Source organism: Podarcis liolepis, assembly GCF_965112155.1.
Source record: "Podarcis liolepis genome assembly, chromosome: 9".
NCBI classification, from domain to species: domain Eukaryota; kingdom Metazoa; phylum Chordata; class Lepidosauria; order Squamata; family Lacertidae; genus Podarcis; species Podarcis liolepis.
This window is the reverse complement of record NC_139564.1, coordinates 73,488,195-73,509,627: the sequence shown is the minus strand read 5'-3', so window position 1 is coordinate 73,509,627 and position 21,433 is coordinate 73,488,195. Positions and strand designations below refer to the sequence as shown.

Genomic DNA, 21,433 nt, shown 5'->3' with positions numbered 1-21,433 from the left:
TTAACTGTTGTTTTCTCATGGCAAAACAGGTTCGAAGTGTCATATTCTTCATTACTTCCTATTTTATTTTAACACGAGGGGTGTTCATGCAAAATACCCTTCATGTGATAAAAGAGGGAATGGGTATGGTACCCAGCGGCCGCATCCCCCCCACTTCTGACGCACTCGCACACCGTGTGACCATGTGTCGGTGGCTTTACAACATACAACATGCATTATTATTATTATTATTATTATTATTACCTCGCCCATCTGGCTGGGTTTCCCCAGCCACTCTGGGTGGCTTACATCATATGCAAAATCTTAGTATAGATATGTAGAATCTCTTCACACACATGCCACAATTGTGTGTTTGGGTGGCGGATCTGAGCACCTTTAAATTGATGGCTGAAACAGAAGTTAATTTGGGAATAATTCACATGTCTCAAGTTTTCTTCCTTTTCTTTTGTTACCTCCACCTACTGTTTGGCTTGTTTGCCCCTTAAAGAGAACCTTAAATCTTCCTGAAATACCGTATTTTTTGCACCATAACACTCACTTTTTTCCTCCTAGAAAGTAAGGGGAAATGTCTGTGCGTGCTATGGAGGGAATGCCTATGGGTGGCATGCCTACGGATTTTCCTCCTCTAAAAACTACGTGCGTGTTATGGTCGGGTGCGTGTTATAGAGCGAAAAATACGGGTAAATAAATTGTGGTGCACATAAGTATTCTGTATGGAAAAGGAGAAAAAATAATGGAGGGCATCCACCATCAAACATCAGTGTTTGGCATCTCTGTTACCTCTTAGTTCTATCTGGAGATGTAGATGAAAAGTGTACCTAGGTTATGAATATAGAGCAGCTGATTTAATTGGACTCTTAGCGCCAGTCTTGCCACAGGAGTGCTTTGGGAATTATTCCTGTTGAGACAAAACATGGAAAATGTTGCATCAGAAACTAAAGCATTGGGGTCGGGGGGGGGGGCCTTTCCTGGGGGAAAAAACATAGATTCCTGCAGACTTTTCTTATTAGAATATCTCTCAAATTTTAGGAATTAATGCTAGCCCAAACTTACTAGGGATTATTTTATTTATTTGATGTACTGCTCTTTGTTCAGAAATAATACTCCGAGAGGTCTAGCAAAGAAGTTTGAAGCACTATCAAAGAAAAATAAATATGATAAAATAAAACATTATAATTCAGTAAATAGCAATGCAGATTGAAAAATAACATGTAATGGCTCTAAAGTCTGGGCAATTAAGAAGTTATGCACCTAGTGCCAAAAGAATACCAAATATGGTGCCATGTACAGCCAAAGCACTGGGAAAGGGGATAATTGTAGATAATGATTGAGGATATTTATGGAAACTTATTTCCCTGTAATTATGTACCTAACGTATCCACTGAAGCCAAACGTGGGAATTTTTAAAAATGCTGAGTGATAAATGCCAACTTCACTCTAGATACAGTGCCAGTACCAAAGCAGTGTTCCTCAACTTTTTCAAACAAGATGACCCTGGTTTTCTTCACAAGGGTCTACTGAAAGAACTGGACTGCGTTGGAAATTTCCTCAGCAAGCCTTAAACCACAATGGATTAACAAAAGGTGGGGTGCTGCGTATTAGTGCCAGGTCGATCACTGAAAATATATCTGCCATCTGGGATTTGATTGTCGTTTGTGGATGAGTCACAACTTCAGCAATAGTTTGGTGAAACTGGTTATTTAGATAGGGTTGCCACATTAAAAAAAAATTAAACAAAAATCGCCCTACTTGCCATACGAGTCCTGTCCTGGACATTTTGCAGATTCAGCAAAAATCTGCCCGAATGCCATTTCTCAGCCCGATTCCCAGATTTATGGCAGCCCTAATTTAGATCCATTCCAATCTGGCTTTTACTCTGATTTTTGTTACCCCAGTGGACCATCGTTACCCTAGTAGATCACCTGACCAGGCAACAAGCAAAGGAGATTGAAGCCCTGTTGAGTATCTGTAGTATCAACATAATATGCTTCTGGCTAGGAAAGGCACTACTTTGTTTTGTTGCTACCAAGTGGTGTTCAAGGTAGCTAGCAGCAGTAATGCAAAGCAAAATACAAAATAAAATGAATCAAATCATGAAAACAAGGCAGGTTAATCACATCAATAAAATCAGTCAAACTGGTACAGACAGCAGCCAAACCAATGGCAGCATGATTCCAACAAGTTGCCTTATGAGACAAAAGAGCCTGTTTGGATGAAAAAATATTTTTGCCTCAGATGAGGCTGGACAGCCTTCCCTTGGCAGGTAGTTCAAGAGCCTGGGAGTAGCCACTATGAAAGCTGTCTCTCAGGTTCCCGCTTCAGATGTCAGGTCCCACTCCCCTCGTCCTGGTCAAGCCAGCTCCCCACATTGGCATCTCATCAGGGCCCATGACAAATAAAAAAGAGTCTGTGAAGGCCTCCCAAAGAACCTCTCCCAAACTGAGTGAATGGGTGATAAAAATGGCAAATGCAGCTCAGTGTAAACAGGTGTAAAGTGATGCATGCTGGCACAAAAAAAAAAAAATCTTAATTTCACATACATGCTCAGGCCAGGCCAGATCAGGTACGAGACCTTTGGGTCATAGCTTGATGAAGATGTAGACCCCGCGTGCAGCAGCTGTGATAAGGACAGATTCTATGCTAGGGATCATTAGGAAAGGAATGGAAAATATGTCTGTCAATACCATGGCATTATACAAATCTATGGTGTGACTGCATTTGGAATACATGCAGGTCCCGCTAGGTGAACCTAATCTGTTCATGAGAAACAGTTCATAAGGTGAGTGTTTGCATAGTGAGCTGACAATTTCCATTCTTAATTGGGAAAATCCCAGTGAATTTCCAAACCCAGAATGGTTAACCCCCAAATGATTAAAAAAAGATTCTCCTATCCTTTCATTTCATTTTATTTTCCTTTCATTTTATTTTCACCGACCACAGTTCCATAGATTGCACTCAGTCAGGGCGCTGAACAACTTCTTGCTGATCTGTATACACACAGGTCCTGCTGTTCGGATATTTGAACCAGACATTCATTTAGTGACCTTAGAGTAAAGATCCTTCACGTGCAGATAACGGAAAGTTCATATAACAAGTGTTTGCGTAGCTGGACCTTCATGTAATATGTATGGTTCACATCACCTCACATCAAAAAGGATTCCTCCTCACTACTATGAGCTGAATAAAGAGCATGAAATCCACACTCGACTCCGAGTATATTTCAGGCAGAGTTGAAAAAGGTTCAGAAAAGGGCAACCCAGATGATCAAGGGAATGGAAGGACTCCTGTGAGGAAAGGTTGCAGCAATCGGGACGTTTTAGTTTGGAGAATAGGCAAGTAAGAGATGACATGATAGAAGTTTATAAAATTATGCGTGGCATAGAGGAAGTGGATAGAGAAAAGTTTGTTGGCTTTGAACGAGGATTGGACACTGGGGTGCGCTGGTGTCATGAGAGCCCGGCCCGGGGCGTGCTGACATTGTGCAGCATGCTCAATTGCGGGGGCAAGGTGGCGCGTGTGATCCACTCAAGCCAGATACAATATTAGGATAATTCCTAGTGTTGGGGCAGAGTAGTGTGCTTATGGAGGCCTACCATATTACTGGAGTTTCCAAGGTTCAGATAACAAGGACCGTATATACACGAGTATAAGCCGACGCGAATATAAGCCGAGGCACCTAATTTTAGCACAAAAAACTGGGAAAACTTATTGACTTGAGTATAAGCTGGTTCACCATACCACAAGCCTGGTGGTGGTGGCAGCAGTGGAGGAAGAACAAGCAGCCCGAAAGGGCTGCTTTTGGGCTTGCTCATTCCTCCGCCGCTGCCAGCGGCAAAGGCACTCGTCCCTCTACCACCGCCACCGCCCACCTCACTCAAGTATAAGCCGAGGGGGGCTTTTTCAGCATACAAAATGTGCTGGAAAAGGTCGGCTTATACTCGAGTATATACGGTACATACTGTGTTGAGTACATGATGTTAAGCACTGCTTTTTTCTAGGAAAAAAGGTGCCAGTATTCGCCATGATCCTCTCCACCCCCCTTCTCTCTCTCTCTCTCTCTCTCTCTCCCACCCCTTCCACTTTGCATGCCCCTCCCCCTTCCTTAACCTTCCCCCCATCTTGCTCCATCTGCTGTTCAAACCCACCCAGCATTCTGCCTTTTTCCTTCTCCCTTCCCCTCCTTCTAGCCACACTGCCCATGCTCACCTCTATGGTTTGCCCCAGCCAAAGAATGGAAGGTGGTGGCACTAGCAGCACAAGATTTAGCGGGGGCGGGGGGAGGTGCCAGTACTGTGTACCATTGAGCACCGCCAGGAAAAAAAAGCCCTTAAGATTTCTGGCTGCTATCTTTCATTTCTTGCTAATAGGGATTACAGTGGTGCCTTGCAATACGAAATTAATTCGTTCCGCAAGTTTTTTCTTCTTGCGAGTTTTTCGTCTTGCGAAGCACGGTTTCCCATAGGAATGCATTGAAAATCAATCAATGCGTTCCTATGGAGACCGTCCGGGGACAGAAGGGAAGCGCCGCGCGCCTTCCCCTCTGTCCCCGGACCTGTTTTAAAGCAAGACAAGGGGCAGCGGGGAGAATCGCTTCTCCCCGTTGCCGCCCCTTGGTTCAAAAGGGGTCCGGGGAGAGAGGGGAAGGCGCGCGCGCGCCTTCCCCTCTGTCCCCTCTTTTGAAGCAAGGGGCAGAGGGGAGAAGATCGCTTCTCTACATTGCCGCCCCTTGGTTCAAAAGGGGTCCGGGGACAGAGGGCACGTCTTCCCCTCTGTCCCCGGAGATTGCGGGGCTGGCAACGGGGAGAAGCGATCTTCTCCCCGCCGCCCCTTGCTTCAAAAGAGGTCCGGGGTGCGGGGGCAAGCTTCGTTTTGCGAAGCAAGCCCATAGGGAAATTTGTCTTGCGAAGCAACTCGAAAACGAAAAAACCTTTCGTCTTGCGAGTTTTTTGTCTCGCGAGGCGTTCGTCTTGCAGGGCACCACTGTATCCGTTGTTGTTTCCTGAATGACTGAAAATCCCTTTAGAAAATGCCACCTTTCAACTAGCGGAAGGGTTTGCAGTGTGAATTAAAAGACAGAGTGGGGCATTTTAGAGCTTGGTTTTATCTGGACTGGAAGCAGTCGGGGCTTGGCTAAGGATCCCACGCACAGTTGGGGAATCTGATGCAATTTTGCATCTGCTTTTAGAATGCATTTGCTTCCACTCTGGTGTGCTCAGCTATGGCCCTACAGTTACGAAGACTGAGACAGCCTCTTTGAGTGCTGAATGCTGGGGAGGGCGGATCTTGTGATGGATGCTGGGGCTCCATTCCTCCTGGGCCCCCTGGCCATTTCCTTCTGTTGGAAGACAGTCATGGGTGTGCCACACAACCTGCCCCGTGTCCCTAAGTTAACTTGCTGATCTCAAGTGTGGTGAAATTGAAATTATATTCAACTGTCAGATTGATCTGCCTCTGTATTTAAAACTGGGAGGTGTGCCATCTTGTCCTTTGTTTTAGGCAGCAAAATGTCTTGGCTCAGCCCTGGTTCTGCTCGTGTATTTGTAAGCAGAACAATCTCCAAATCTCCAAACCTCTCACTATCAAATGAGACCTTATAGCATCAACCTAGACAGGTGGTGGTTCAAGAAAGTGTGAAGCACTGAACTATATTGTTGAAATCACACCAGTTGCTACATCTGAAGGGTGAGGTCATTATCTTGTCTAAAATGCTAATCTCTTTGTAATTGAAACTGGCAGATCAAAAGCATTGAATAATGCAAAACGAAAGAACACACAGTTCATGCAGAACACTTCCTGTTGCTCCACTGCAGGGGATTTTTATCATCACATCATTCTGAAAGGGAACACTTACGTTTTGTATCATAGTCATCTAGAATATTTTTATTTGATAACCGGGTCTCCTTCAGAATGGATAAAGAAATTAGAGGAAGACAGACAAGTTGTCAATTCACGTCTGTGACTGTGAAATATGGTTGAATAATACTGAATATTTTATGGTAGAAAAATTAGAAATGACTGTATTTTATTAAACTCATAAAAAGAAAAGCCATCACTACTGGGTGTATCACATAACTTCTCATCTTTCAAAAAAATGAAAATGAAAAAGGCAATTCACATACTATAAGTTATCAATGTACAAGGAACATAGCTGTCAATGTTTCCCTTTTTTTAAGGGAAATTCCCTTATTCCGAATAGGATTCCTCGTAAGAAAAGGGAAAATTGGACAGCTATGACAAGGAAACATCCTTCCTTAATGCCTGAGTGAGGGAAATAAGTTAGGTTGGTGTGTAAAATCAAGCTGGTGAGGCTGGGGAAGAAATTTGATTCAGTTGAGAGTTAAATTAAGCTGAATTTGTCAAATTTGCAGTTTCCAAAACAACATGAGAAGTGAAACATAGCCGTTTTTGCACTTACAGTACCTGAATTTTGCAGTGCAGTTTTCCAACCAACCAGTATTTACAAAAAATCACAAATTAGGTAAACGTATACATAAACTTGAATATATACAAGGTACAAAATGCATTATAAAGGTAGAAAACACTTGCAAAAATGTGTACATTAGTCAAAACTGCATTACAAAAATGTGTTCTTAGGAGAAATTCACTCTAAAATGCTGAAGGCATTTCATTAGGATTTTAAAAAATTAATAAATGGCTGCAGAAATAAGGAAAACTGAATTTAAGATTTGAAAAATGGGCAACAGAAATTGAGAACAGAAATTGACAGATCCTTCTATCCCTGTCTGGTAGTAAACCCAACTTAATTCATTGGGGCTTACTTCTGAGTAGACATGCAACTGTAGATGGTTTTTGAAAGGCCATTAGCCACTGCATTTCATTTGTGTTTAAAATTCCATAAGATCTTTTGCTGCGAAAGACTAACAGAGCTATCCATCTGGAATGTCATTAACTTTGAAAGGAAGGCAACTGATTTGTAAATAAATAGTTGAGGGATATATGTGTATTGTCCAATATATGTAAAAAATATGTTTATTTCCTCATCAGCAACGAACTGGAAGAAAGACTTGTACAAAATATACCAGTTGCAGTGAAACAGAAAATACTGGATGAAGGTGCAATTAATTAATTAAATTTCTATACTGCCCTTCATCTGAAGAACATGGCATGGTTAACAATATAAAGACATCTACAGGTGATACCTAACACCATGTAAGCTAGCGATGATACATCCAGGAACTTCACCTAGGTGCTGGGGAGGCTGCACCGCCAAGGGCACAAAACTCCACATACGGTGGGAATGCTCCAAAATTCAATCCTTCAGGATATCAGTTTTACAATAGATCTGCAAAATAACAAAACGGGTAATAGAAGCAACTCCAGAACTGGCCCTACTAAATATCTCCCAAGACAATATCACACAGTCACATGACCAAGAACTCATTAGTCAGCTCCTATGCTCTTTGGCAAAACATGCAGTAAATAAAAGTGTGGAAATACAGGCTTTAAATCCTTAAAAAGTGCTCCTTTCAGTTAATTCCAAAGTATTCCACATTAAAATCTCCTTCCAAATTTCCTTCTTCCCCTAGCATAGAAGAAGACCACACATTTGGTAAGTTATAAAATGGTTTACTTACAAACTCCCCAAAGATCATATTCACGTACTTTTCCATACGGCAGTAAGCAAAGTTCTGCAGGCAGTAAAATGTAGCTTGGTTACAAGATGGTAAAAGTCCCTATACTATTGGTATAGGAAAACACTACTTTCAGATTCCATTCTTGGTCTGAAGCAAAAGTGACAGGTTGAAGTCATCTCCCCCTTCAGCCTGCCTGCTACATTTTTCGCCACAGGAAGTTTCTGCATTGTGTTCAAGGGCAGCCCCGCATACAGTGCATTACAATACTCCAATCTGGATGTCACCAGAGTATGGAGCACAGTGACCAAGTAACCGTTGTCTAAGGGGCAATGGAGCCAGCAAACCAGCCAGAGACGGTAATAGGCACTCCAGATGGCATTACCACTTGTTGCAAATAATCTGAAAACATATATTTTGTTTTTCTACTACACAGTTTGTGCTGGTCCGGGGGGGGGGTACCATGCGGCGTGGTCTAAGTCCGGTCCTAGGTCGAGGGCAAGGAGGCTGTCCATCAGGGGTGAGGCGAGGTCCAAAGCGAGGAGTCGGGCATGGTCAGGAACTCTGGCAGGAGAGCGGGTCAGGGTGCCGGCAGGAACAGGTTACCAGCGATGTTGCTCCCACAACCTGGGACTGGGCTGACTGGCCTTTATCTCCTCTGAGGTCTAGGGTGGTCCAGGCCCACAGGTGACTCGCCTCTCCTGGCCTTAAGGCGAGCACTCCTCCTGAGAGAACTTAGTTCCCTTCGCCTCTCTGCCCTGAGCCTCTGCAGCTCAGGAGAGGCTGGAGGGTTACTGGACCCAGAGGCAACCTCACCTTCTCCTGACAGGGCTGGGAGAGGAGCACCTGCAGGCAATGGGTCCTCGATCATCTCCGGAGCCAGAGCGGATTCAGCTGGTGTCTGCTCCTGAGGATCCGGCACAGGTGCGGGCCCTTCAGATTCAAGCCCCTGCCCCGGCTCAGCCGGCCCTGGAGGCGGGGACACCTCAGGTTCAGCCTCTGAATCAGATTCCCAGGCCATCACACGGTTGCAACTCCTGGACCTACTCCCAAACTTCATACATTGACCAGGTCTTCTGCAGACAGCCTTTATGCCCACTACCTGTAGGCTGTGTCTGTGTAATCTGAGTAGAAGTGTGCACAGGCACCGTGAAGGAGCTCTGAACAATGGGTGGTGAATAATCATGCTTCCTCTTCCACATATTGAAGATTGCCACTGTTAAGTTGTGGGTGAACATATCAGACGACACAGCGATTCTTCAAACAGCTCTTCTTTATTCAGAGGCCAGAACAGAACTGAACTGAAGGGCTCAGTCAGCCTGCTTATATAGAGCTCCAGTACAACGTTACTGTAGCAACTTTCTAAAACTATCCAATCACTGAACGTCACTTTCAATCCTTCATTTGCATAACTATCTACAGTATCCCCCTGCTGGCCCAGGGTGAGAACTTCAGTACATAACAGCCACACTGTAGTCATCTGCACAGGATTAGTAAAAACTCTGTGTAAGACAACCGAGTGCATAATTGATACCTAAGGCTCAATACACCCATGTGTCGTACCTCAGTATACAAACTGCCCTCACTGAAGAATATTATGCTTGAGGTGATTTGAAAGTTGTCTCTGTTATTTGAGCTTCTAAATGACATAGCATCACACCTTGTGATTCAGTTGCCAGTATATTGCCAGAAACTATCAGTACTGTATTATTTCTAGAAATCCTTGAGAGATACATGCAAACATGCAAGAGATAAACAAAAACGTGTGTAACAATAGGAATTATCAGACTTTGTTGCTTGAGGACAGCTTCTAGCTGTCTTGTATCATTTTTTTTTTAATAGCACGGGTGGGAAACATTTTTCAGTCTGAGAGCCCTGCATGCTCAGGGGGTGGGGGTGGTAAGAGGTAGGCAGGGGCAAAAGCCAGGGAATCAATGGATGTACAGCAGACAACATTTCACCCATGCAAAAGTCAGACGGTCACCCCCACCCACTGTTCCCCATCTTTGTGCAGGCAAGGAAGAGGCATTCAAAGACACAGTCCAAATGGGGGGGGGGAATCTAAGGAGGGTGTGGAGCAGGACTGGCGAAGGGTGTGGCTTGGGCAGGGGGGTTGTGACCTAGAAAGGCCTGGAGGGTTGAATTCATCCCCCGGACTAAGGTTCCCCACCCCTGATTTGCAGGCTTAAACATAGCATACGAATTAAATGTTGAAATAAAACAGAGGATGTTGATTACAAGAGCTGAACATTCTCATCGGGATCACGGAGAAAATCACTTTGGACTTCTGGTGGAATAATTTCTAGTGCAATACACAAGGCATTTTAGATTAATTTGTACTTGGACTGTTACAGGGACATTATAATTGGAAGATTTCCCACAGACCTAAGTGCACTTTTGCATGATCTTTGAAGACTTTCAGAAGCAACACTTCAACCATTTATTTTGTTGAGGTCGGAACTGACAAAATTGTGGGAGAGGGCTTGGAGTACATCAATTAGTTGGCAGAGCAATCCTACCAGGGGGTTGCAAGAGCCCCAGCATCAGACAATACAAACCCTTGCCAGGCGCAAGGTGGAAGGAAAGGAGGAATGGCATTTCCCCTTATCTTATTTCTTTCTGGGGGCAGATCATACCACACACTTAAAGCACACAACTTCTGCCAAAGAATCCTGGGAATTGTAGTTCTCCCCCACAGAGCTACAATTCAGTATCCTTAACAAACTACAGTCCCCAGGATTATATTGGGGGGGGGAAGTCATGTAGAATCATAGAATCTTAGAGTTGGAAGGGACCCTGTGGATCATCTAGTAGTCCAACCCCCCGCAATGCAGGAATATGCAGCTGTCCCACACAGGGATTGAACCTGCAACCCTGGCCTTATCAGCACCATGCTCTTACCGACAGAGCTATCCAGCAGTGTACTATCAATGTGTATTACATGTGCTTTAAATGTTTAGTGTGGAACTGCCCTGTTGTTGTTTTCTTTAGAAATGTCTCTCTCCCATGGTTTCCAAAATATATATGCCATATCCTGGGCTTGTATATATTTGCCCCGGTTTTGAGAGTGTGCTGCGTTGAGTGGGGAGGTTTTGTGTCGAGTTACAGCTCGGCATCCAAAGAAAAATCAGTCTCACACCAAGATAGGTTCCGAAATATGGCTGCCTCAGGGCTAATGCAGCACAGCTTTTATTGTGTGAAATCAGAAAGATACAAAATACAAGCCAAGCAATTTGTTCTAGCCAGCAGATAAGGACATTCGCACTAGACTATGCGAGCATCAGGCCATGCTACGTTAGCCAATCATATAGGACAGCACGAGCTGTTCACGCGCTGTTCATGCTCCAAGGATGCTTCTAGCTATGAAATCACCCTGCAACAATAAGAACTTTGCTCATGCTCCAGTTTTGGATCCTTCAGATTCAAACCTTCCCCCTAATACGCTTCCTGAGACGCTCAGCTTTTGTTTCTACTGATGCCAGAGCTCTGGTGTTAGTGAGGCAAGGGCCACTGAGGTTTCTGAGGCAGCGGGGAGAGACCCTACACAGTCAGATCACCCTCTCAGAGAGGCAGGTCTTGAGCATTCAATGACCCCCTGGGACACTCTTCCAGGGACCATAGGAATGCGGTCTATAAAATATTAAATAATCAAGGCAAGCTCATGAGTTGTCTCATCCTCTTTTAAAGCCAGGGGCCACCACATCCTGTGGGGGTGAATTTTATGTAATGTATAATTGACTTACAAGATCCACTGCCACAGCCACAGGATGTGCTGATAGCCTCTAAGTTAGAAGACTTGAAAGGGAGATAATTAAAGAGGCGTGTCATTTGCAGTGGTGTTAAAAGGCTGATCAGCACATGCTAGAAACAGAGAACAGGGCAGGGCATTTGTTTCCCTGCCCTTTTGTGTAGGCAGCTCTCTTGGAAAAAGGAGGCCAGACAAGGTGGTGCCTCTGTCTGATCCACCAGAACTCTTTTGATGTAACAACCACACATTTAAAGGCCTCGAGTAGAACCCGGGACCAGAAAACTTGGGTTTTATCTCCTTAGAGCAAGCATGGCCAAATCTGGCCCTCCAGATGTTTTGGGACTACAACTCCCATCATCCCTGACCACTGGTCCTGTTAGCTAGAGATGATGGGAGTTGTAGTCCCAAAACATCTGGAGGGCCAGGTTTGGCCATGCCTGCCTTAGAGTATGCCCTGCATCTCCTCATTACAGGAGAGTCAGTATCAAAAACAAGTAAGTCACGCTAGCAAACATGGCACATTAATGGGTCAAATCTGCTTTCTGAAAAGGCAAGTCACAGCTGAGGTTCATGTAGAAATGTGAGGATTAAGCTTGTCATATTTGTTCTTTGTTCTTAGAAAATCATATATATATATATATGAGGATATATATATCCTCATCCAAAGATTTTACTGGAAGAGTTCATCCCATAAGAAATATTTTAGGGAAGGGGAAAGGCACAAAGTGCCATTTTCCTTATTGCAAACAGTTTCCCCCAACACATCCTTTGCAAACACATGTTGCAAACTCAATTCATTAAAATAATGGTGTTTGCAAATATTTTGCCTAAATGTTGTTCAAAAAAAGAATAGTGCATATGAAGTTAAGGGCTCTTCATCGTTGTTTCTAATGAAGATGGGGCTAGAGAATTTTGTTTGTTTTCTTTTTCTGCACATGTAACCTGACAGGTGCTGAACTGGCAGCACTGGAAATTGAAGTCCTCTATTTCTCCACAGGACTGGCATAGCATGGGCGGCGGCAGCCATGCAACCTTCCCCACACTGCCATGCCAATGTGTCTGAACCCTCTTCTGAAGAGAGCACCTCTGGAGGTGAGTGGGAAGGTCAGTCTCTATGTCTGTCCAGTCAGTGGCCTGCATGCCAGTGACTCATGAAGCTGCCCAATGTGTTAGTATTCTGTGGACACTTATCCATTTGGATGAGAGGAGGGCTGGCCCTCCCATGAGGCAAGGTGAGGTGACCACCTCGGGCGGCAGGATCCACAGAGGCAGCAGATCCGGCCTCCGAGGAATGCATCACTAATAATAATAATAATAATAATAATAATAATAATAATAATAATTTTTATTTATACCCCGCCCTCCCCAGCCAAGGCCGGGCTCAGAGTGGCTTACAAACAATAATAAAAACAAGTTGAATGATTACAACTTAAAAAAGTAGAAGATCTTTATTCCCTGCTTGCTCCCAATGTAGAGCTTCGCTCCTCCCTTCTTCCCTGGCAAGGGGAGGGCGCCATTTTGTGATTCGCCTCAGATGCCAAAATGTCTTGGGCTGGCCCTGGATGAGAACACCACCTGTACTGTGTGAGCCATGTAATGGGCTTGGCTTATGGTGACAGTATAGTCAAAGCTTTTTGTTGCTGGGCTACAAATGGTGGGGGGGAGAACAATATTAATTGACACTTATTGTATGGGCTGCACAAGAGTTGCACTCACTCTCTGAGTGCAGCTTGCTTGCAGCTAGCCCGGGCTTTTGTCTCCTCGCTATCTTGCATTATAGCTGCCAGTAAGTGATGTTGGGCAAATTCCAAATTCCATTATTGTGCATATATGCTCATTAGAGCTAACTAAGCGTCTCTTCTGAGGAAGAACCTGCGAGTTTGCATAAATCCTCAAGGCTGGATCACTGCAATGTGCTCTATGTGGAGCTACCCTGGAGGTTCGTCTAGCGGGTGTAGCGAGTGCAGAACATGGTACCTGGAAGGGGGAACAAACTACTCAGTGGCATAGGAAGGGAGGTGCGGTGGGTGCAGGCTGCCCCTGGTGTCATCACTGAGGGGGTGACAAAATGGCAATAATATGTGTTTTTGGGGAAAAAATAACTCCCACCCCCACCTACACCACTGCAGGAGCCCTCTCCCCTCAAGTAATTTCCAGAAGCGTTGCTTCCTCCAACTTTGCAGGCAGAGCACAGCCTTTATGGCTAGTAGCCTTCGACAGCCCTCTCCCCCATGAATCTGCCTAATCCAGAGGCATAGCTAGGTGAGGCGGGGGGGGCACTGGGTGCCACACCGTGGGGCCTGCAGCGTGCCTGAGCCACGCATCTCTCTTGAGGGGGAGGTGGTGGGTGGACTGCCTGCAAGCTCCACACCGCTTTTTTGAGCAGCACGGGGCTTGCATCTGTCCACCACCTCAGCCACCCTGCAGTTGAGGGGGAGGTTGTAGAGAGGCTCCACGCAGCCCTGCCTTGGCTTGCCCTGCCCCATGGGTGGCTCGCTCCGCCCCCAGCTGCGGGGTGGTCACTCCACCCCAGGCACCCGCGCAGCTAGCTATGCTGCTGAAACTACGCCCAGCATATAGCATCTTACCTGGGGACTTACACTGACTACCAATATGCTACTGGGTCAGGTCAGGTTTAAGCTTTGGGTACTATCCCATACGCAGGTGGCGCTGTCGGTTAAACCACAGAGCCTAGGGCTTGCCGATCAGAAGGTCGGCGGTTTGAATCCCTGCGACGGGGTGAGCTCCCGTTGCTCAGTCCCAGCTCCTGCCAACCTAGCAGTTCAAAAGCACGTCAAAGTGCAAGTAGATAAATAGGTACCGCTCTGGCGGGAAGGTAAACGGCGTTTCTGTGCGCTGCTCTGGTTCGCCAGAAGTGGCTTAGTCATGCTGGCCACATGACCCGGAAGCTGTACACTGGCTCCCTCGGCCAATAAAGCGAGATGAGCGCCGCAACCTCAGAGTCAGCCACGACTGGACCTAATGGTCAGGGGTCCCTTTACCTTTACCTTACTATCCCATAAAGTCCCATTCAGCTCAGGACCAGGTTACATGAGGGACTGCCTTACCTATTATATACCCAGCAGATCACAGCAACCCCTGGGAGATTTTTCTCCTAATAGTTCCAAAGAGATCAGAATCCTCCACAGTAACTCGGAGCAGGGCTTTAGATGTGGCACCCATTCTGTGAAACAGCATCCCTGCCGAGATACAACAGGGGCCCACTCTCTGCATTTTTGGAAAACATCTGAATTCATTTTTGTTTTCCAACGAGCTTTCCCAACTGGATGAATAGGTCTCTGGCATGAGTGTCTCATTTTATTCTTTTTTAAATTCATTTGCTGTTACAGTATTTTCTGTGCTGGTTTTTAACTGATTTTATCATATTGCATATGTCACCTTGAGACATATATGTGGAAGGTGATTAATTAACATTTAATAAGTTGTCTATGTGCACTGTACACAATTATGTTTAGTCATGTTAATCTTTCCTTGAGCACATTGGTGTTCAAGGTCTTTGGTATTACGAGGTGACAGTCTCTTGCAGATGGGAGCTGTAGTCCAAATATCTGGGGGGCATCTTGGAAACTCCTTTTGCTTTACACAAATCATTTTGTCCAGGGTAGGTTTTTGTTACTTAAGCACGGGCAGCATACATGGTGCCTACCAGGGTGTTTGGGACTGCAGCTCCCATCCACCCTAGCTAGCCAGTAGTCAGGACTGATGAGAGTTTTAGTCCACAACGGCACTACATCACCTGCCCCTTTCATAAAAGATAGCCGTAGGTGTGCTGTCTTTCGTGGGTGGAGGTCACCATTCCACGGCTGGCCTGTGAGGGAGCTAAGGCAGTCCAACAAGGAGATGTGGCTAAAGAGCTTGGAATCCCTTGTTTTCGTAGGCAAGGAAGATACCCAGCCTGAATTCTGATGGTACAGCCTGTAGTAAGTTCCTTTGACGTTTCCGTTAGGCTCCCTGTGTCCACTGAGTGTTGCACAGACTGAAAGTCTTCTTCTAGATTTTGGCTGCTTTCATGTATTGTGTTATGCACCATGTTTCCCTCCCTTATTGTGTGTGTGCAGTCTTCAGATTATGGCAAGTAACTCAGCATTAATGTAATCTATTATACCGAGCAATGATAGTGGTTGCAAAGTGGCAATATACCAAGTGCATAATGATCGCTTGCAGATCCTGTATACTTCCGTAAGGGCTCAATAAATCTTAGCAGACACGACTGATGCAAAAACAAAGCACACAAAAAAGAGTTCGGCTAATACCAGCATTTAGCATTTGCTGCTATGATATCTCTTGCATTAGAGATCTACCTAGGAGTCTTGGAAATTAATCATGTTGTGTAAAGAAGCCATCACACTGTTGACATAGATTCTGTAGTGATGAACATCTGTAATGCAGGAAGTATGGGTATTATTAGTTTATTTGGGTGGTTGAATAGCTCTGATAAATCTGTGTTCTCATCTCATGATTTGCACACTAGGTTTCAAAAGGCAAGTGTGCTTTTGTGAGCGTGAAAGAGAGGTGACTTGTTGGGAGCACTTTGTTTCAGCTGCTCTGAGAGAAATAATAACCCCGAGCTAATTGAAGTGATGCTATAATGTCTTGTCAGGCTATAAAACCTGAAAAGTTATGATTGGGCAGACATACATAGAAGGTTGGATTTTGTCTTGGAGACTTGTGATCCTCAGTGAGACATGGTGGGTAGTTAGCTCAGTTCCTTTTTGTTCTCTTCCTTTGGACAAATTAAAGTCTTGTTCAGTTCTAGTGACCCGTCTCAAAAAGGGTGTTGCAGAGCTGGACAAGTTTCAAAACAGAGCAACCCAATTGATCAAAGGGATGGAGCAGCTTCCTTATGAGGGACGGTTACAACATTTTGGGCTTTTTAGTTTAGACAAAAGAGTAAGAGACAAAATGATAGAAGTGTATAAAATCATGCATGATGAGGAGGAAGCGGAGAGACATCCAGTGAAACTGAATGTTGAAAGATTCAAGACAGAAAAAAGAAAGTACCTTTTAACACAGCACATAGTTAAATTATAGAATTTGCTCCCACAAGAGGCAGTGAAGGCCACCAACTTAGATGGCTTTAAAAGCAACAAATTAATGGAAGACAAGACTATCAAGGGCTATTAGCCACAAGGGCTGTGTTGGAGGCAGCAGTGCTTCTGAATACCAGCTGCTGGAAACAGGAGAGTGTGTGCTGAGGTTCATGGGCTTCTCATAGGCACCTGCCTGGCCACTGTGAGAAGGTGGTGTTGGACTAGATGGGTCACTGGCCTGATCCAGCAGGATCTTCTCATGTTCTTAAGCTACAGTCCAACCATACAGAAGTCAGAATTCCCAATTTTTCTATCAAGAGAAGGAAGATGTATTATTTCAGTGAAGAGACAGATTTCAACAAAGCAAAAGCCCCAAACCTGGATTTTGGCATCCAAGGATTCTCTACTTTTAGACCTATTTTCACCTTAACTAACCAAATTCCAATATTTTGCAAGCTTGGCCACCTCACTGAGGGAACAGCGGGTCCTGGGGCATCTAGGTGCTGCGTTGCGGACCCTGGTACTATGATATTCAAGCTAGATATTAAAGAAGAAATTGAATGAATGAATTTATTATTTCGGTCACAGACCAGTTCCAGCTCACATACAAAATCAGGGGAGTCATGAACCACAACAGGGATACATTTAAATTAGCAGAAATTAAGGAGGAAATTACATACATGCTTCTGTGGAATCCAAGGACATAACCACAGGTTTACCTGGCATACTTTTCAGGCCATAAAGAAAAACCACAGGACACAAAACCAATAGCTAAGCCATTATCCTTCAATTCTAATACTGACTTTTTTGTACAATCTCATTGGCATCAGTCACTTTGGTGCAATAAAGCTGTGATTCAGGCATGTGGTAGCTGGGCCACTGATTGGTTGCTATGGCAGTGTGCCTGTTCAGACCAACCAGCCTCCTCATTCATTTTCACTTGAGAAACACAAAATACGTGTGTGTGTGGCATATCACTTTTTGTTACTGGAATAAAAACATCAGCCCATTACTTTGGGAATCAGAATGATGTTAACTGAAAAAGAATCCATGTGGCTATAGTACAAGTAAAACGGGACACCTGTCTTGCAGAATGTAGTAGTTTATTTTTCAAAATAAAGTACAAGAATACTTTGTGGTTTTTTAACAAGCAAGCGATGTATAAATTTTATGAAACAAACAAACAAATCACAGCTCTAACTTCACATAATGGCTAAAAACACTGAAAGGCAGGAGGAGTCAGTCTGAGGTAAAAAGGTAAAGGTAAAGGGACCCTTGACCATTAGGTCCAGTCGTGACCGACTCTGGGGTTGCGGCGCTCATCTCGCTTTATTAGCTGAGGGAGCCGGGTACAGCTTCCGGGTCATGTGGCCAGCATGACTAAGCCGCTTCTGGCGAATCGGAGCAGTGCATGGAAATGCCGTTTACCTTCCCGCCGGAGTGGTACCTATTTATCTACTTGCACTTTGACATGCTTTCGAACTGCTAGGTTGGCAGGAACAGGGACTGAGCAACAGGAGCTCACCCCGTTGTGGGGATTCGAACCGCCAACCTTCTGATCGGCAAGTCCTAGGCTCCGTGGTTTAACCCACAGCACCACCCTTGTCCCTCAGTCTGAGGTATCTCCCAGAAATTGCTTAGAAGCTGGCCTGTGCATTATGCTTCATAACTTTCTTTCTAGAAGGGCTCGAGATACGTTTTTTAAAGCTCAGAATCTGGGGCACCTGCTGGCATAGGCCTGGAAAGAATTGCTGCAATAGCACTGTCATAAATTCAGCCCCAGTAGTTACCACTCAAAGTACTGTGAGCCCAGGGTCCTGTGGCCATCAGGCGGCTGAAAGCATTTGAAGCAGAGATGGAGAGATGGAGAAAATTATGACTTAAACACCTTTTATATTGATCGGAACCCGGACCAGGAGGGTGAAATCTCCTATATTTCACATAAGTTTCATGACTTATATAGGCTAGTCTATTTAAGAAGTAGCCTGTGGATGACTACAATCAGTGTAACTGGGATACATTTTGGTGCATTCATTTGAAACTTTAACAGTCTTTATAATTTCATATCCAGTGTGACACTGTCATTCTTCTCTTCCTGTTCTTTAGCATCTTTTCAAAAGGTTACAGTGATGGTATGATGTTGTCATTAATCTTATTGCCATCCAAGTTGCCAGGGTCTCATGTGACTGTTACTGAGAGTCAACAGTCGTTTCCACAGGCCCACACAAGGGTGGTTGAGCACTGAACCTCTCATCCATGGACATCCATCATGGCTGCTCTCCTGCTTCCTGAAGTCTGTTGTAGCTGGTAGTTTGGCAGGCCTAGCACAGTCCAGATTAGCAAAAGTGACTGTTTGTAGCATCGGGAACATATATTTTGAGAATGTTTATTATTTATTTTACTGATACCATTGGCCTGTAAAGTGTTGAACAATACTAATAAAATACTTCACTAATCCATAAAAGCAGCCCCTTTATTGTCCAGTAATCCAGAAAAAAATAGCCTACGATGACATTTATGCTATTGCTATACAAGCAGAGAAAGATCTTGCCTTAACACTTCTTTCCAAGCTGGAACTCATACTATGCTGACATACAAGGATCATCTATTCAAATTAATGGTAGTGGTGCTCATGGAAATAGTGGTCAACTGGAAGGATGTGCGCAGTCTTTCTACCCACAGGTGTTGCGCCTGAATATGGCCACTAGTATTTGATGAAAAACTGACTAAGCAATGTAGGAAGGCATGGAGTGAAACCCAAAGATGTAGGTTTCAGGACACTTGGTTTCAGTTTATTAGTTATGTCAACTTTAGTGATCATTTGATCCATTGTCCTCGCTCTCAGTGTCCTCTTTGGAGAAGATACCCTTCTTCAATATGATCTCTTTAACGGTTTGCAGTGTAAATATTTTGCTGTGCTTGAGAATGATTATGTTTATTTCTTTGTGCAGGACACATGTAGTTTGAAGTTTTGTTGTTCAGAGTTGGAAAAATTAATAAAAAGTATTTTAATAAATGCAAAGTAGTTGTGTTTGATGTTTTTGCCATAATTCCACTGCTGCTCATTTTATGTGTACATATTTCTTTAATATTGAAATCATGACCGTATGAATTTAGATGTGCTAATTAGCTTTCGGTGATGTCGTGTCAGCATCTGGGTCCAAGCTGTTTTATAACCATCGTCTCTTAATGCGCTTCATCAGACGTTCACCTCCTCTTGATCCAATTACTCTCAAGGATCATTGGGGGTTGCGCCAATGGGTGTCAGAAGCGATAAAGAATAATGAAAGTGGCTGTGCATTTAAGTGAATGTGGAATACTATTCAGATAATTAAATTCAGAATAATTTGCACTGTTCTTGTGTTGTATAGCATACAAAGTATTCTCCATCAGTTACAAATAGATTAAAAATTATTCCCCTATAGCTAGAGTATTCATAGCAAGTGAGTGAAAATATTTGACCTTTTTAGTGCTCTGAATTAGTCAGGGAGCTTGATATGGAGGAGTATTTTGGTGGTTTAGTTCCTGTTACCATTTAGTGGCCTGTATTTAATGAACTGGTTTCTAGATGGGTGACATCTGGCTTCTCAGCAGCACAAGTCAAAAGGATGTCAGTGTTTTAGAAAACAACAAGCTAAGCATGAATCAGCTGTGTGATCTGGTGGCTTAAAAGGTTCAAGCAATTCTAGACTCCATTAACAGAATTATAGATCACAGTAGGTATCACTCTATTCTGCTTTGGTCAGACCTCACCTAGAATATTGTGCCTCCTTCTGGGCACCGTAGTTTAAGAAGGATATGATGCAAACAGGAATGTGTCCAAATATGGCAAGGTCCTATAAAGAGAGGCTGAAAGAACTGAATATACTGTATTTAGAATGAAGGAGGTCTCTTTGGTGCCTGCTAATGCAGAGGTTTGACCCCCAGAGGCGTACTCCATTGTCTCTCAAGATAGATGCCAACAATTAAGAGGTAATAGGATAGGTAAAGGTAAAGGGACCCCTGATCATTAGGTCCAGTCGTGACTGACTCTGGGGTTGCGGCTCTCATCTTGCTTTACTGGCCGAGGGAGCTGGCGTACATCTTCCGGGTCATGTGGCCAGCATGACCAAGCCGCTTCTGGCGAACCAGAGCAGCGCACGGAAACGTTTGCCTTTTCGTCGAGCGGTACCTATTTATCGACTTGCACTTTGACGTGCTTTCGAACTGCTAGGTTGGCAGGAGCAGAGACTGAGCAACGGGAGCTCACCCTGTTGCGGGGATTCGAACCACCGACCTTCTGATCAGCAAGTCCTAGGCTCTGTGGTTTAGACCACAGCGCCACCCATGTGGTTTAAGCTACAGCGCCATCCTATCCCTAATAGGATAGCCATCTTCAAATACTTGACATACTACAGATACATAGAGGATGGAGCAAATATGTTATCTGTTGCTCCAGAGGATATCACTTGAACTAATGGATTAAATGACAAAAAGCATTACTTCCTGACAGAACTCCATGAAGAGCTGCATAACAGTGTGAGCTGTTCAAAATGGAACAGATGATTGAAAGGTGCTGGGCTTTTCTTCACTAGAGGTTTTTACATAAAGGTCAACTAGCCATCAATCAGGCGTGCTGTTGGGGATTTTCTGCATTGGCAGGGGGTTGGACTAGATGGCATTTGAGGTACCCACCAGGTCTGTAATTCTGTGACTTAAAATGCTAAAGTTCTCTTGTGGCGGAATGAAGGTGGGGCTCAGGAAAAGAAAGAAAAAAAACCCCAAGTAACTCATTGGGAAATAATTGGTATTTTGGATGGGCGGTTTTTTCTGTAATTTGATTTTTCTACTTTTTCTTTCACAGCTGACATTATTTCAACTGTTGAGTTCAACCACACAGGAGAGTTGCTGGCAACAGGGGATAAAGGAGGTCGAGTTGTTATATTCCAAAGGGAGCCAGAGGTATGAATTTTTAAAAAGGTGTTCTGATTGTTGAAGGAATGTCTCTTACTACAGTATTCAACAGCAAATAACCCCACCCTCTGTTTGACCATACTGTTAGC

At 44.3% G+C, this 21,433-nt stretch overlaps 1 protein-coding gene across 4 annotated transcripts in view; it reads left to right on the top strand.

Moving 5' to 3' along the window:
• The window catches only part of PPP2R2C (protein phosphatase 2 regulatory subunit Bgamma), a 44,308-nt gene that overhangs the window by 5,640 nt on the left and 17,235 nt on the right, over positions 1-21,433 (top strand). Inside the window, exons 2-3 of one of the 4 annotated variants that reach the window (XM_083460559.1) lie at positions 12,349-12,432; positions 21,235-21,332. In XM_083460559.1, coding sequence (XP_083316685.1) covers positions 12,349-12,432; positions 21,235-21,332 — 182 coding nt within the window. Of the gene's footprint in view, positions 1-12,337; positions 12,445-21,234; positions 21,333-21,433 lie in introns of all 4 variants that reach the window. The other 3 variants (XM_083460556.1, XM_083460558.1, XM_083460557.1) reach the window with 3 other exon arrangements.